The sequence below is a fragment of the Strix aluco genome, chromosome 19, assembly GCF_031877795.1.
Source record: "Strix aluco isolate bStrAlu1 chromosome 19, bStrAlu1.hap1, whole genome shotgun sequence".
In the NCBI taxonomy this organism is placed as follows: domain Eukaryota; kingdom Metazoa; phylum Chordata; class Aves; order Strigiformes; family Strigidae; genus Strix; species Strix aluco.
This window is the reverse complement of record NC_133949.1, coordinates 9,165,808-9,180,263: the sequence shown is the minus strand read 5'-3', so window position 1 is coordinate 9,180,263 and position 14,456 is coordinate 9,165,808. Positions and strand designations below refer to the sequence as shown.

The 14,456-nt window shown below is 60.4% G+C and overlaps 1 protein-coding gene across 2 annotated transcripts in view; it reads left to right on the top strand.

Moving 5' to 3' along the window:
• The first annotated feature begins 545 nt into the window (after positions 1-545).
• Positions 546-14,456, top strand: part of SRRM3 (serine/arginine repetitive matrix 3) — a 28,423-nt gene continuing 14,512 nt past the window's right edge. The window contains exons 1-3 of one of the 2 annotated variants that reach the window (XM_074845145.1): positions 546-635; positions 8,837-9,092; positions 12,246-12,347. In XM_074845145.1, coding sequence (XP_074701246.1) covers positions 8,869-9,092; positions 12,246-12,347 — 326 coding nt within the window. In that variant the 5' untranslated portion in view covers positions 546-635; positions 8,837-8,868. Of the gene's footprint in view, positions 636-8,836; positions 9,093-12,032; positions 12,168-12,245; positions 12,348-14,456 lie in introns of those variants that run through there. The other variant, XM_074845146.1, reaches the window with a different exon arrangement.

Here is a 14,456-nt window from a genome sequence, read left to right as displayed (position 1 = left end):
GGGGAAGGGTGGGGTCCCTGGGGAAGGGTGGGGGCTCTGGGGAAGGGTGGGGTCCCTGGGGAAGGGTGGGGGTCTCTGGGGAAGGATGGGGTCCCTGGGGAAGGATGGGGGGCTCTGGGGAAGGGTGGGGGCTCTGGGGAAGGATGGGGGTCCCTGGGGAAGGATGGGGGTCCCTGGGGAAGGGTGGGGGTCCCTGGGGAAGGATGGGGGGCTCTGGGGAAGGGTGGGGGTCCCTGGGGAAGGGTGGGGGTCCCTGGGGAAGGATGGGGGTCCCTGGGGAAGGATGGGGGGCTCTGGGGAAGGATGGGGTCCCTGGGGAAGGGTGGGGGCTCTGGGGAAGGGTGGGGGCTCTGGCGGGTGCGGGCTGCCCGCCGTGCCGTGGCGCCCTCCGGCCGGCAGGGGGCGCTGTGGGGCGGCGCGGCGCGCTGGCGCGGCGGGCGTCTCTGTGCCGCGGAGCTGTCCAGCACTTCAGGAGGGGCCGCGCTCGCCGCGCCGGGAGCCGCGCGGGAGGGGCCGGGCCGGGTCGGGAGGGGCCGGGCCGGGCCGGGCCCAGCGGGGCCGAGCGGGGCCCAGCGGAGCAGCGCGGGCAGCGCCTGGCGGTGGCGGCGGCTCCGGGCCGGGCCCGGCGGGGCGAGGTGAGGCGAAGCGAGGCGCGGCCGGGCCCGGGCCTGGCTGGTGGTGGGCCGGCACCGGGCGGGGGGGGCGGGGGACGGGCAGAGCCCGGGGGGTGGGGGGGAAAGGGTGACTGGGGGGGTAGTGGGACCCCGCTGGACACGGGTGGGGGGTGGCGAACCCCGAGGGACAGGGGGGGACAGGGGCGGCTGTGATGCTCCCTGGGGAAAATGGGGGCTGAGGACCCCAAAGGGGTGGGGATGGGGGGGGCTTACGCTGCTCCTCAGGGAGCAGGGAATTGGGGTCCCCAAAGGGACGTGGACAGCCGGGCTGAGCAAGGGGCGCAGCGCTTCGTGGGTGCTGGGGGCGGTTGGGGACGGGGTGGTGAGCAGCGGGGGCATCCCTGGGGTCTGATGCTCCTGCAGGTGCGCATGGGGTGAGGAGCCTGGAGATGAGATGCTTTCCGGAGTGCAGGGGGGTTCTCTGCGGTCGTGGATGTGTTGGACGCTCGCTGGTGAAGGTGGACTGGCTGGGACACCCCGCGTTGGGGGGACAGGCTGGGACGGGAGCAGTGGGACACCCCTTCTGGCTCCCACCGCGGGGTTGGGAAGGATGGGACAGCCATGAGCCCCCAGCAGATGCTGGCATGTGGGGTGTGGGTGGGAGACGGGGCCGAGATAACAGCCCTGAAGCCCCTCTCTCTGCCGTGCCGACCCCCAGGCCGTGCTGGGGAGGGGGGCTCTGCGGCTCCAGGTTTGGCTGGTGAGATTTCAAACCCTGCAGGTGTTGCGCGGGGGAAGGAGAGGGGCAAGGCTTGGCAGCCGGGGGAGCCTGAGCGGCGGCTCGCTGGCTTGTCTTTCAGGAGGATTTTGTGCTTCTCCTTCCCAGGTTTGGGAGGTTTGTTCCCAGGGATGGCTGAGCTGTGCCATGCGGGGGGCTGCTGGCGAGGGGTCGGGCCACAGCGGTGGGGGAGCAGGTGGCTTTCAGGGGATGCAAGTTCATTCATCTCCTCTGGAGCAGAGATTTCAGACTGTGGATGTTTCTTGGCTTGCCTGCACTCCGGCTGCTGCAGGGGAGTCACCTGAGGGCTGCCAGCATTTGGGGGGTTGTCGGGCTGATGGCAAACACTGAGGACCATCTCATAAGGTGCAGGTGCTTGTGTGCCAGCCAGTCTCCCTGCCCTGGCATGTAGTTTTGTCTTTGACAGGAGTAAGGAGACACCCCCAATGGGGGGGATTTTGGGGACAGGAGCGCATGGTACTTGTCTCCAAACACAAAACATCCTCACTCCATCCCCCTCTGCCAGCATGGCCTCGTGCGATGCCACCCCCTGCATTCCCCCGCCTCCCCCCTGCCCCAAGGACTCATCCTGGCAACACGTGCAGGGGCAGGCGGGGGTTTTTGGAACCAGAATTTGGGCAGCTTTTAGGGGAGCCTTTGGTCCTTGGTCACTGCTGGGGATGGCAAGCGGGGGCTTTGCCAGGCAGGCAGAGGGGCACAGGGCTTTTGGTTGGTTTTGTCCCTGGTGCCAAGGAAATGGTGCTTTTTCCCTGGGCAAAGATTCTCCTGCCCCAAGGGCTGGATCTGGTTGCAGGTGGATGTGTGGCAGTGGGTCCTGAGGGCTGCTGAAGGGGGGAGCAGAGGGTGCTCACCCCACATCTTTGGGCAGGGGGTGCCTGCGGGGTGCAGGTCACCCCATGGGTTTAGTCCTGGTTGCTGGGGGTCTGCTGACTGCGGGGGTCTCTGATCCCAAAAGCCCTTCCTCCTCCTCCATGTCTCCCAGCTCCCGTTTTCCCCGGCCAGGTGGCCCGTAGCTTATATAATGTGCTCAAACCCCGGAATAGCTCCTCCCGTTACACAACCGCCCAGCCAGCCATGGAGGGGGGGGATCCCCGGCCAGACAGTCCCCCTGCACTGGCCATGACCCCCTGCCATACCTTCAGTGCTCAGCCCCAGGGGTCATTTGCTGGGATTGTGTCCCTGTTAGGGAAGGTGACCCCATTGTGACAGTCATCCCCCCCCACTCCTCCGTGTACTCAGTAATTGCTTTTATTATTATTATTCTCCCCCTCCTCAGAAGTGGTGATGGGCTGTGGGCCTGCCTGTGCCTCCTCCTGACTCCTTGCCCAGCAAACCAAATGGCCTCAAGGATGCAAAACTTGGGGGGATGGTTGTTCCCCCCCCCCCCCCCCCCGCCTCCATCCTCACCCATTATTTAAGCACCTCCTGGTTGGGGAGGGTCTGGCAGGGGAGCGAGAGACCAACCCCTGCCCTGCTGGGGCTGCCTGCGGGTTCTGTGGCCACCAGCGAGCAGCTGCCGGTGGCCATGGTGGCCCCAAGGGGTTGAGGAGAGCGTGGCTGGGGGGCACAGGGCTGGGGTTCCCATAAAGGTACCCATCACCTGGACCTGCGGCCTCTGCTCAGCACAGGGCGGTTTGCTGCTGTCACTTGGACGTGTTTCTCCTCTTTTCCCTCATGCCTGATTTAGGAATGAGATCACTGTGGGGGTCCCGGGGTCCCTTGGAGCTGGTCCCCATCATGATGTGACCCCCTTCCCAACAGCTCTCCTCCAGCCGGAGCTGGGAACGGGGCTTGCTCGGCCTCCCCTGGCACCCAAGGGGTTCAGGCCATACAGTTTTGGGGGCAGGAGCAAAGCCTGGCTCCTCGCCCTCCATCAGGCCCTTTTCTCCGGAGGATCTCTCAGGGGAGCCGATGGTTCTTCACTGCCCACACCCCTGTGCGGTGCCGGTCCGGTGGGGGGACCGGTCCCCACCCCTGGCTCTCCCATCCCTACATCCCCAAGCCGGGAAGGAGCCCAGTTGCTTAGCAACTGTTTAGCTTCTCCACCAGCCTCCTCATCTATTTAAAATATATATATATATGTGTGTGTGAGCACAGATGTAGGTATGCACAAGCAGCAGCAAGCCCTCGCCCAGCTCATGACCCCCCCCTCCCGCAGCCAGCATCTGTATATTCTTTATTAATTGCTTTAAAGTCTGTGAGGCGTCAAATTTTGGTCGGGCAGTTAGAGGAAAGGAAGCTCTGGGCTCGGAGAAATAGGGATGGAGGGGCTGGGGTGGGTGTAACGAACCCCTTCCTGCTGTCCTTCCCATGGGCAGGATCCCTGCCGGCTCAGGGCTGGGAGGCAGCGCTAACGAGCCCCAGACCAGCTGCACTTTTAAAGCCGATTTTGCCTTTTTTTTTCTCCTTCTTGGAGGTCTGACTCATGTTTTTTTGGCACTCGGGGGCTGGTGGAAGGCAGCTCCGGAGAAGGTCGGCCCAATTAACGGCAGCAACCCCGGACTTTTCCTCCTTGTAATTCTGGCCAGGTGTTTAGAGGAGGCTGGCTGCTTTGCCGTGATGTTCTGGCATTTTTTGTGTCGCAAAAAAAAGCCCCTCTCTCAGCCATCCCCACAGCACAGGCAGGGAGCAGCCCGAGATGGGGCTGTAAATGCTTCGGGGGCAGGGTTATGATTTTGGTAGGTGGTGGTGTGTCTTGATGAGACCCCGTTGGGCAGGGGAACCGCAGGAGCCATTTCTCTCACCGTCTCCGGTGGGGCTGGAGGGTCCTCGCCTCAGCTGGGCTGTCCCCTGCTTGCTAGGGCTGAGCTCTGGCACGCTCAGTGCACGAGTGGTCCAGGTTGCCGCCATCCCGGGCTCGCTGCCTGCATCCCGTGCCCGCACCCCCGGCACGCGGGTGCTCGCTGTCACCCTGCCTGGTGCAGCTGGATGTGGTGAGAATTAATCGAGCACTGGCCGGAGGCGGCTTTAATTAGCACCGAGGCAGGGGGGGAGGATGCCCAGGCACCGCTGCCGCCTTCCCCTGCTGAGGGGGAGATGCCGGGAGAGCATCCAGGCACCACCAGCCCCCCGCTGCCATCCCCGCTCCCCCCGGGAAAGCGGCTTCATCTGCATTACGGCACGGCAGGGCCCTGCGGCGGCAGCGGGCAGGAGGGACGGGCAGCTGCCTCCAGCACAGCCCCATGCCCGGGGTGCTGCAGGCATGGCCGGGGAGCTGAGCGGCACCCGTGGGGGGATTTGAGCAGAGTCAGCTGGGAAGGGGGTTGTTTCTGGGCTGGAAAATAAAAGGGCAAAAGCAGTTTGGTGAAATAACACTTTTTTTTTCTCCTCATTTTCTTCTTTCCCTTTGGGCTGGATTTCCCGAACCCCTGAGCTTCCCTTCAAAGCCCAGGCTGGACAGCCCCGGGGCTGGGACATGGGGACGGCCGCGTCCTGGGGCCACCCCACCAGGCACCCAGGGGTCCCAGCCCGCAGGGAGGGAGCTCAGTGCAAAGCTTGGCTGGGAACCAGACAGCCCCAAAGCCTGGCAGGATGGCGAGGCTGGTCCTTGCACCCCAAGCTGGTGGGGCCTGTCCTGGCTGTGTGTCAGGGGCACAGTGCGGTGTGTCTGTCCTTCCGTCTGTCCCAGCCTCCCCTGGGCTGGCAGCGCTGGTGCCTGGGTCCTCTGCACCCTGGGTGCAATTCAGCACGGCTGGGAAGGGAGGGAGAGTCCTGGTGTGCTGGGCCGGTGCCTGTGCTTGGGGTGAGTTGTGGGGTGGGGGTGGAGGGGGGGGGTGAGGAGGAGGATGGAGCATAGGGATGAGGATGGAGGTTGGAGATGGAGGATGGCTATATATATGGAGGATGGAGATGAGAATGAAGATGGGACAGCTCTGAACATTTCCAAAAGCTCTCACCCAGGCAGCAGAAAGCACCTGCGAGCTGGAAAGCTGTTTTGACCTCCCCAAGCCCCAAGGGGGCATGTGGAGTGCCAGCGGGGAAGGTCGGCCTCTCAAAACACGGGGGTGAATGGCTCGGCAAAGTGGGAAGAGAGGGATTTGCTTGGGAGTTTCCCCAGCAGCTCCAGGCCGTGGTTCCTGAGGTCTGAGCCCTCCTGGGTGGCACTAATGGGATTTGGGGGGTGGGGACAGATGCCAGCGACTGTCCCCACATCCTGCAGCCTTTAGGGAGTCCGTGGGGACATGGCACAGCACTCACCCCAAAAACCCTCTTCTCCCTCTCGGCAAGGCAGCCAGGCAGTGGGCTGCCAGTGCTTAATGATTTGTGGGTAATTACTGCAGATAATGAAATATTTAACCATCATCTTTATTATCAGGGGTAGCGCTGAGCCAGTCAGGAAGCCGCTGCTCTTTGGGCAGGGCCGTGCTGCCTTCACTGACGGGTTTGGTGTCGGGTTTGGTGCTGGCACGAGCTGGCAGAGCCGGGCGGTCCCCGCGTGGTGGCCAATGGATGAAGGTTGCGGTGGTGATGGCCACCCTGTGTCCCCAAGTTGTCCCTTGCGGGTGAAAGGCTGTCCCTGTGCAAGGCATCACTGGGGGGCTCCTTTGGGTACAGGGAGGGCACAGACCCAGCCTGGGGGACATGGGCTCCTTCTGCCCCGGTGCCTTGTCCCCATTGTCACCAGATATGTAAGACTGGCTCTGTTTTTGACCCAGGGCTCTTGCCTGTGGCTCAGCTTTGCTGTTGGTAGCCAGAGGGGGTTTGCGGGTGGTTTTTCTCTTCCTTTGTTTTCCTGCCCGTGCTGTGGCTGAGGCAGGGTGGCTGGTATCAGCTCTCACGGTGGATATTGCTCACGGCTGAGGGGACACTGGGACGCAGTGCAGTGTCCATCCCTGGGCCGGTTCCACCTGCCTGGCCCTGAGTGCAAGGGGGATATTGCCAACCACATCCTTTTTACAGAGATGGGGAGTGTTTCTCGGCGGGATCTACAAGCCTCCCCCACCACACAGCCCTTACCTGCAGGTACCCGTCCAGCTGCCGGTTTATCTCACATGCTCCTCCATCTACCTCGCCGGCTGTATATCCCACACGCTCTCAAGGTTTCACAGCAATGAATTTACCCACTGCTGGGCTCAGGATAAGATTAATTCCCACTAGGGAAAAACAAGCAGAGGCTGCTGTGGAAAGCATCCTCCCCTTCCCCCTCTCCTTTCCTGAGCCCCTTGGTGGGTGGAGGTTTCTCAGTGCGGAGCTTCCCCCATTCCCAAATTTCCTTCCCGGTTTTTGACATTTTGCCTTGATGGGAGAAAGAGGAAGAGGAGCCCCAAACCAGGTTTTTCTGCAGCATCTCTCCTGTCTCTGGCCTGGGGCCACCCTGGGACATGGAGGGGGCTGGGGTCAGGGGCCTCCCCCAGGTGGGGACGGCTGAGCAGGGCAGCTCCTTGCTGTGGGGTGTCATGGGACTCAAAATGTGGGTGCTGCCCTGCCTGCTGCAGGCAAGGGGGGACTGAGGGACCCTCCGGTTGCTCTAACAGGGCTGAGCATCCAGGGAGTGCAGAGCCCTGGCTGGCTCCTGCTCCATTGGCAGTGTCTCCCACTGCCCGCTCCTCCATGCCTCTGTGGGAATAAGGGCTGCTGGCTCCTCTCTGCACGATAATAATGGGGAAAAAAAAGCAAAGAAAAAGCCTTGTAATTAAGCAGTCAGCTGCCATCCTCCCCGGGCAGGCTCGTCAGGAGATAAATGAGTACGTGGGGCAGCCAGTGGCAGCGGGAAAGCCGGGGATGTCCCTTGGGGATGCCGCAGGGTGGGAGATGCCTTCCCACCGGGCTGGGACCCCTACCACCCCAGGGAGGGCTCTGAGGCTTTTTCTCTCCTCAAACAGCAGAGAAACATCCTTGAAGCCTCTCGTGGGTGATCTGCATTCCCACCCTGGCTCTGTCTCACCAGGCATGGCTGTGGAAGGCTCTGAACTGCCCCTTATCCCATTGAAACGGCACAGCAGGAGCAGCGAGCCCTCCCTGGGCTTGAAACGGTGCGGATCAGTGCATGGTCCATCTGTCCTGCCTTCATGCCCACGCTTGGCTGAGGGATCCCTCCTTCCCCGGGCCAGTGTTCAGCCCCATCCTCCTTGGGCAGCATGTGTCAGACAGTCTGGGCATCGCGGGCGAGGGTTGGCTGCTTCCCACATAAGCAACGGTGTGCAGGCAGCACCCATCCTTGGAAAAACCTCTCCGGCAGTGTCCCTGGGATGGAAACACCCCAGAGAAGTGGCTGCTGACAAAAACTGCATTTCTGAGCCCAAAGCCAGCTTGGAGAGCGAGGGAGGGTTCTTTGCCCTCGTCCCCAGTCATTTCCCTTTGTGTAGGACTTTGCAAGAGAAGCATTTGTGGGAGCCCACGGTAAAGCCCAAGCGGTGCCTCTGCAGGGGATTAAGGAGGTGCATCTCCAGTGGGTGCTAGAGAGAGTGCCGGTGCTGTGGGCAGGGCAACTGGGGCATCGCAGGATGGGGAGACAGAGGAATTGGGTGCTCAGCCATGTGCCGATGGCCTGAGGTTACTGAGACAGGGTTGTGTCTCTGTTTGGTCCAGGAGATTTGGGAGCACCTCCTCCCCCAGGCATCCGCCGGAGCCTCAGTGTGGCAGTGCCACTTGGGAATGGCTGTCCTCTTCCAAGGGGTTATTTCTGGAGCCAAGTGAGGACACATTGACTGTGGTGGTGGAAGAAGGAGGCAGGGACGCATGAAGGTGAAAGAGCAGGGAGAAGGCAGGCAGCAGGCAGTGGGGAGCCTCACCTCCCCTTGCAGCCAGCACTGGGCTGTTGCTGGAGGGTGCGGGGCCATTGCCAGAGGGTGCGGGGCCATTGCCGGAAGGTTCCAGACCATTGCCAGAGGGCATCAGCAGGCGTCTGCTGGCTGGGCCTGACATCACCATGTCCCACGGCTGCATCCTCACCGGCCAGTGCAGCTGGAGCATGCAAGGGGATATCTGAGGTCTTTGGGTCCAGTCCCTTGCTGGGTGGGGACAGTGCCCAGGGTGTCCCCAGAGGGCTGTCAGGATGGATGCCCATCCCTGGCCCAAACCCGCACTGGCTGACAGCAGGGTCTGTGGGGCTGAGAGAGACCCCTGCCCGCCTGACCCACTGCTACTGTATGGCTCCGGGTGCACAGACCCACGCTTTGCCAGGCTTTTCCTGGTACAAGGCTGGAGCAGAGCATCCTCCTCTCCTTCCCACGAGCCAGCCCTCACGGCGTGGTGATGGAATAGCCCCGGCTTTGCTTTGCAGATGGGGAAGCTGAGGCAAGGGGCAGGAAGGGCGCTGGCAGAAGACCCAGATCTCTCAGTCGTCCTCCCCATCAACCTGCTGTGACCTCACATCTTTTGAGACAAATTTTGCCTTCAGGTCCTGGCGGGGTCCCCTCGCTGTTGTGGGATGAGAGGGAAACTGGGGCAGGGCCTGACCCCTGACTCTTCCTCTCCCTCCCAGGTGCTGCGGGCGGTGAGGCTGCCCACACCAGCATGGCTCTCTACAACAACGGGGCCGACGTGCCTTCGCCCCAGGAAGCCTCCAACGGCTTCTCGCAGCCTGGTGCCTCGGGTACGTGGCACAAGGGTGAGGAAGAGGTGCGTCTGGTGGAGCCCAGCCTGGTGAAGAAGGCTCACCGGGAAATCCTGGACCATGAACGCAAGCGGCGGGTGGAGCTGAAGTGCATGGAGCTGCAGGAGATGATGGAGGAGCAGGGGTGAGTGGTGGGGGAACAGGGCTGAACTGGTGATGGACCCCGTGGCTTGGGATCCTTTTGACCCACTTGCACCTTGTTATCCCCCTTTTTTCTGTCTAAAAAAATATCTTGATGTGGCAGATGTCCCCAGCTGGAAGTAAATCCACTTTTGGGTGAATCAGACAGATTTAAGGCAGACTGGTGGGTTGGTTTGTGAAGCTAAATGCCTCCAAGAAACACAGACCTAGGAGTGCATCCACACACGTGTTGGAGGCTCGCTCTGGCCCCTCCGCTTGGAAATCTGGGCTCCCAGCTTGTGGTGCTGGGAAAGCCGAGGCGGGAAGGAGGAGCGAGTTGCTCATGGTCATGCAAACTGTCGGTGCCACCCAGCCTGTGCCCCACATGCCTGGGATGAGAGATGGTCTGTCTCTGTCTCTTGTGTTGGGGAGATGAAGGAGAGTTGGGGTTTAGTCCCAGATAAGGCTGTTTTGATGCTTCAGTTTGTCCTGCTTTCCTTCTCTCCCCTGAGTTTTGGAGTGAGAGGATCCACCACCTCCAGCTCTGTCCCTGGCCAGGCACCATGAGCTGCTCCCCCGCATTTGCTCTCCCCTGGGGAAGCAAAGGGCCGGGGGAAAACCCGAGAGCATCCTTGCCTGGGTGGGCAGGATGGGCTGGGGGGCCAGTGAAGAGACCCCCAAACCCCCACAGATCCATGGCCGTGCTCTGGCACCAGCCGAGCAGCCTGATCCCCCTGACAGCTCGCTAAAACCTGATGGATGGAGCAAATTCTTCAGCACACGCCGGTAGACGGGGACTGGTATCAGCTGGGGAGAAGGAAAATGGATTGAGGGAAGGCTTCGCCAAGGCTTTCATTAAGAGCGCAAGCGTGACCTAGAATTAAATTGTCTCACACAGACTGGAATAATGATTGTGCCTAATTTGTCGTTATGGAAATAAATAAGGCTGACCTGGTGCCTTGGGGAACCCAGAGCCTCCTGTTGGGTTCCCATGCCCTACTAGGGATCTTACTACTAGTAGTATCATTACTGCAATAGGTAATAGCAATATTGCAACTGGTATTGTTGTTATTGCTATAATTGCCTTTGCTGTTATTAAGGCTATTAATAACGATGATGACGGTGATACAACGAAATGATAATATAATTACAGTAATAATCTTGGTCAACCTGGTTAATCCTCCGCCTGCTCTTCCCCTCCACACTGGGGCTCTCCAGGGGGGGTTACACGGGAGATGCTTCGCACCCCTGAGGTTTCTGCCTGGGCCAGGAGCCACATCGTGGCCATGGCCTCAGGGGAGTTATTGCCAAGGGCAGGGCCCCTGGGATGAACGGGTGTGACAGCAGAAGGGGTTTTGCAGGGATTTAAGCACTCCCTTGATTCCTTAAACGCGGATGGCTCCTCCTGCCTGCGCTGTATCCAGCTGCTGCTTGCTCCGGGCTGCCTGCGCCGTTATTCCCTGCCTGCAGGCTGGATTTCTTGTCTGGAAAAGAAGCGTCAGCAGTTTTTCTTTCCCCAGATCCATTCTATGCGTTAAATGCAAAACTAAAAACTCTCTAAGGGGGTTAAAGCAGCAGTGGGGGGTGCAGGAGGGAAGGGGCTGGTGGGATACTCCTGCCTCCATCACAGGATGACTGGGTGCAGGGGGGCTCCTCGCCTTGGCCGTGCCCCTCGCAGATTTGCTAATGGCCCAGCCGTGGTGGCCCATCTGTCACCTCCTGTTTGGCCTCGTCTCCCCTCTCTGAGAGCATCGGCCACGTTCATAATATGCTGCAGCAAATGCTCATCTTCTCGGGCAGACATCTTCCTGCTGCCGCTGGCCGGCTGATGTCCATGGGATGGCCGGGGCTGGCAGCTCCATCCTTGCGGGATGGCCGCACTCTGCCTGGCTGGCTGCGCCACCATCGAGGTGCAGAGCAGCTTTTGGGGGTGCTGCCCTGTTTCCGGGGCCCACCATGCCCAGGCAGGGTGCAGGGTAAAGGGAAGCGGCTGGACTGCCTCGGTGTGCAGGAGTCCTGGCTGGCTGGGGAATTAATGAGAGTCTTTCAGTGGAAATGAGCTCGTTAATATTAATTCCCCTCTCCTCACTGTTCCCCTTTGTGGGCACAGCAGGGGGGTGGGTGCTGCCATGTGCCTCTCTGCACCCAGGGTCACCCAGGGGCACCCACAGCACTGTGAGGGGCATCACCATCCCCAGCACGAGTCCTACAAGGTGCCAGCTTTGGGGACCACAGGGCTCGGCCAGGCTGTGACACCCAGTTTTCTGGGCTCGTTAGCAGCGATGCTGATGGGATATGACGGTGAGGATGGGCTGTGAGCAGCCCCCATAGACAGCGTGGGTGAGGACAGGGATGCACACAGAGCCTGACCCCTTCCCTCCCAGGGTGGCAGCGTGGTGGTGACATGGGGTCCCTCGCCCTTTGCCCGGACCCCAGGGACGATGCTGAGAGCACTGTGGGTCCCTTCACTGCGTCCCTCCATTTGGATGTTTTTGGTCAAGGGGGATGCTCAGGTGCCCTTGTGCAGCCGTGGGATGCGGCACAGGACTGCCCGCCTGGGGCTGTCACCCGTCCCTCCCTGGGGACACTTCGGGGACGGCTGGAGAGCCGTGGTTTGCCGCGGCTGTTCTCAGATGCCAGGGACAAAGTGATTAGTGTCTCTCGTTAATAACCCTGCAGCGGCCTGAGTCAGCATTTGGCGTTAGTGCAGAGCTGGCTTGGCTGCTGGGGCCCCAGCGCAGCGCGGGGACAAGTGAGGGAGGCTCACAGTGGGAGGGAGGTGCCAGGCATGAACCCTGGCATCACCGGCTGCAATGCTGGCACTGCCGGGGGGGTTTGGTGAGGATGTGCCCGAAAACCTGGGGCAGTGCAGGGAATGGCAACTTCATGGTCATCTTTTACCCCTTCCTCATGTCCCTTCCTCTGCCAAGCACTGCTGGGAGGGGCAGGCAGGAGAGAGGAGGGCATTGAGGGTGGTGGCAGGGAACAAAGCAGAGGGACCTGCTCTCCTCTAGGCCCTGATGGCTGTCACCATGCCACCTCTCCTGACCAGCCCTTGGCCCACATGTCACTCCTGAAGGTATGGAGGTCCTCAGCATGTCGCTGGGGAGCCCACGCTCTGGCCAGGGCACCCCTGACCACGTCTTTGCCCATCCAGGTACTCCGAAGAGGAGATCCGGCAGAAAGTGGGGACTTTCCGGCAAATGCTGATGGAGAAGGAAGGCGTGCTCACCAGGGAGGACCAGCATGGGCGCCAAATGTAAGTGAGGCAGCTCCGAGTCAGCTTGTCTGCGTGTCCTGCCCATCTCCCATCCCAGAGAGGCTCGTCCCAGCTTGCCTCCAAGTATCCGTGGGTGTGTGAGTGGATGGATTGATACAGAGAGGGTGTATGTGGGGATGGTTGGGTAGCTGGATGGACACAGAGAGGGTATATAGGGAGGGAGGGAGGGAGGGAGGGATGGATGGACAGATGGATGGATGGGTGGATGGATGGGATGGATGGGATAGACGGATGGATGGATGGATGGATGGGATGGGATGGATGGATAGAAGGACGGATGGATGGACGGATGGATGGATGATGGATGGACGGATGGACAGACAGACAGACAGATGGATGGACAATTTGATGGTTGGTTTGTTGGTTGGTCAGTTGGTCGGTTGGTTGGAGGCAGAGTTTGCCTCTCTGAGGCCGTATCCTGCCTCTGGAGAGGTTAAAGGTTGTCCTGCACCGGTCTTTTGGAGACCTCAGGGTGCTCTACAGAGAGGCCAGCATTGCAATGCTCCTGTCCCAAATGATGGAGCCAAAGTGCTGAAGGTCTCAATGCTTGGCTCACCCCACCAGCCAGAGGCAGAGACCAAGCCGCAGGTTTGCTGTGCCTCACCTCTGCCTGCTCCTGCCTCTTTGGGTCACCTCTCCCGCTCTCCTGGGGGCTGAAATCGCAGCTTCTGCCTTCAGCCAGGCGAGGGCACCGGTTTCCAGTCCTTGCTCTTAACTCCATAATGCAGAATAGTCCTTCTGTCTCCGGGTGTGAAGCTGGCTCAACTCAGCTCATCTGGCGATGGTTCGGCAGGTTGGCTGCTCTTCTGTAACCCTAGAAATATTAGTGTTAACAATAATAATTATTAATAATAGTAATAATAATAATTTCTGCTGCAAGGGGCCCAGGCTGGATGGGCAAGGCTCGAGCCTGCTTCTCACCTGGGTAGACCCAGAACTTGTGTCTCCATCAGGCTGGTGTAACCCCAGGGAGCCCCATGGAAGAAGCTTCTCCAAGGAGGTGCTGCCCTTTGTCTCTACCTCCTAATCGCTCCCCAAGCTGCCTGGTCCCTGGGGGCTATTTCTGCCCTGAGGCTGGGCTTGGGGCTCAGATTAGCTGTCCAAAGCAGCCCAGCTTCTGATGGGGATATGCCACTTGCTCTTCCTACCCCATGCAGGACTGTCCCCAGCCTCACGAGGGTCTGCCCTGGCTCGATGATGATTTATCTGCGCAATGCTTAATGGCCCAGGCAGCGTGGCTGGCCCTGCGTGCACCATCCATCAGCCTGGAAACCAGGTCACTTGGGACAGGAATAGATGCTGCAGGTTCACTGAATATTAATGCTTCATTAGGGTCAGGAAATCAGGGCAAGGGGGGAGGCAGGGAAGCCGTGGCGGCGGGGAGAGCCTTCCTCCCACTGCTTCACCCGGCACACCAGGCAGGGAGGGATTTGGCTCGGCTGTGCCCACCCGGGATGGGGCACATGGCCCTGGGGCAGCATGAAGCCTTCAGAGTCCTCTTCCAGGCAGGAAAAAACAAGGCATGGGGAAAACCAACCTGCTCAGGTCACTGAGCATCAAGCATCAAGCCCGACGTGTTAACAAGTGGCCTTTGCCCGTGGGGGCATGAGTCATCTCCAGGGCATCTTCCTGGGCAGGCTCGTTAGGGCTGGGGCTGTAACGAGCACATAGGGAAACCAAAGGTGTGTTAAGGTTACCCAGGCAGTCCTAGCTGTCACCTTTGTGGGCTTGCTTTTGCAAAAGGAAGGGTAATCATTAAAGATTAGCCCAGGGGCTATAAATAATAGTGCTGAGCTGGAAGGAGCAGTCTCAAAGCAAAGGATTTCTTGGAGGAGAGCAAAGCCGGAGGTGCCTGGAGGAGGCTGGTAGGAGCTGGGTCCAAAGGAGGTGGCTCCTCAAGCAACGAGGACTGGAGCTGTCCAAGTCCCTGCCAAAGGATGTCCTGGGTGCAAAAGGTCTGTGCTGGTTGAAGAGGCTGGACACAGGAGTTAAATAAACTTTAAATAAAGAGCCCCAGCCCTTGTAGTGGCTGGGAGAGTACTCAGCCAAACATCTCATGGGCAGGTCCTGCGCCAGCACCTCTCTGGA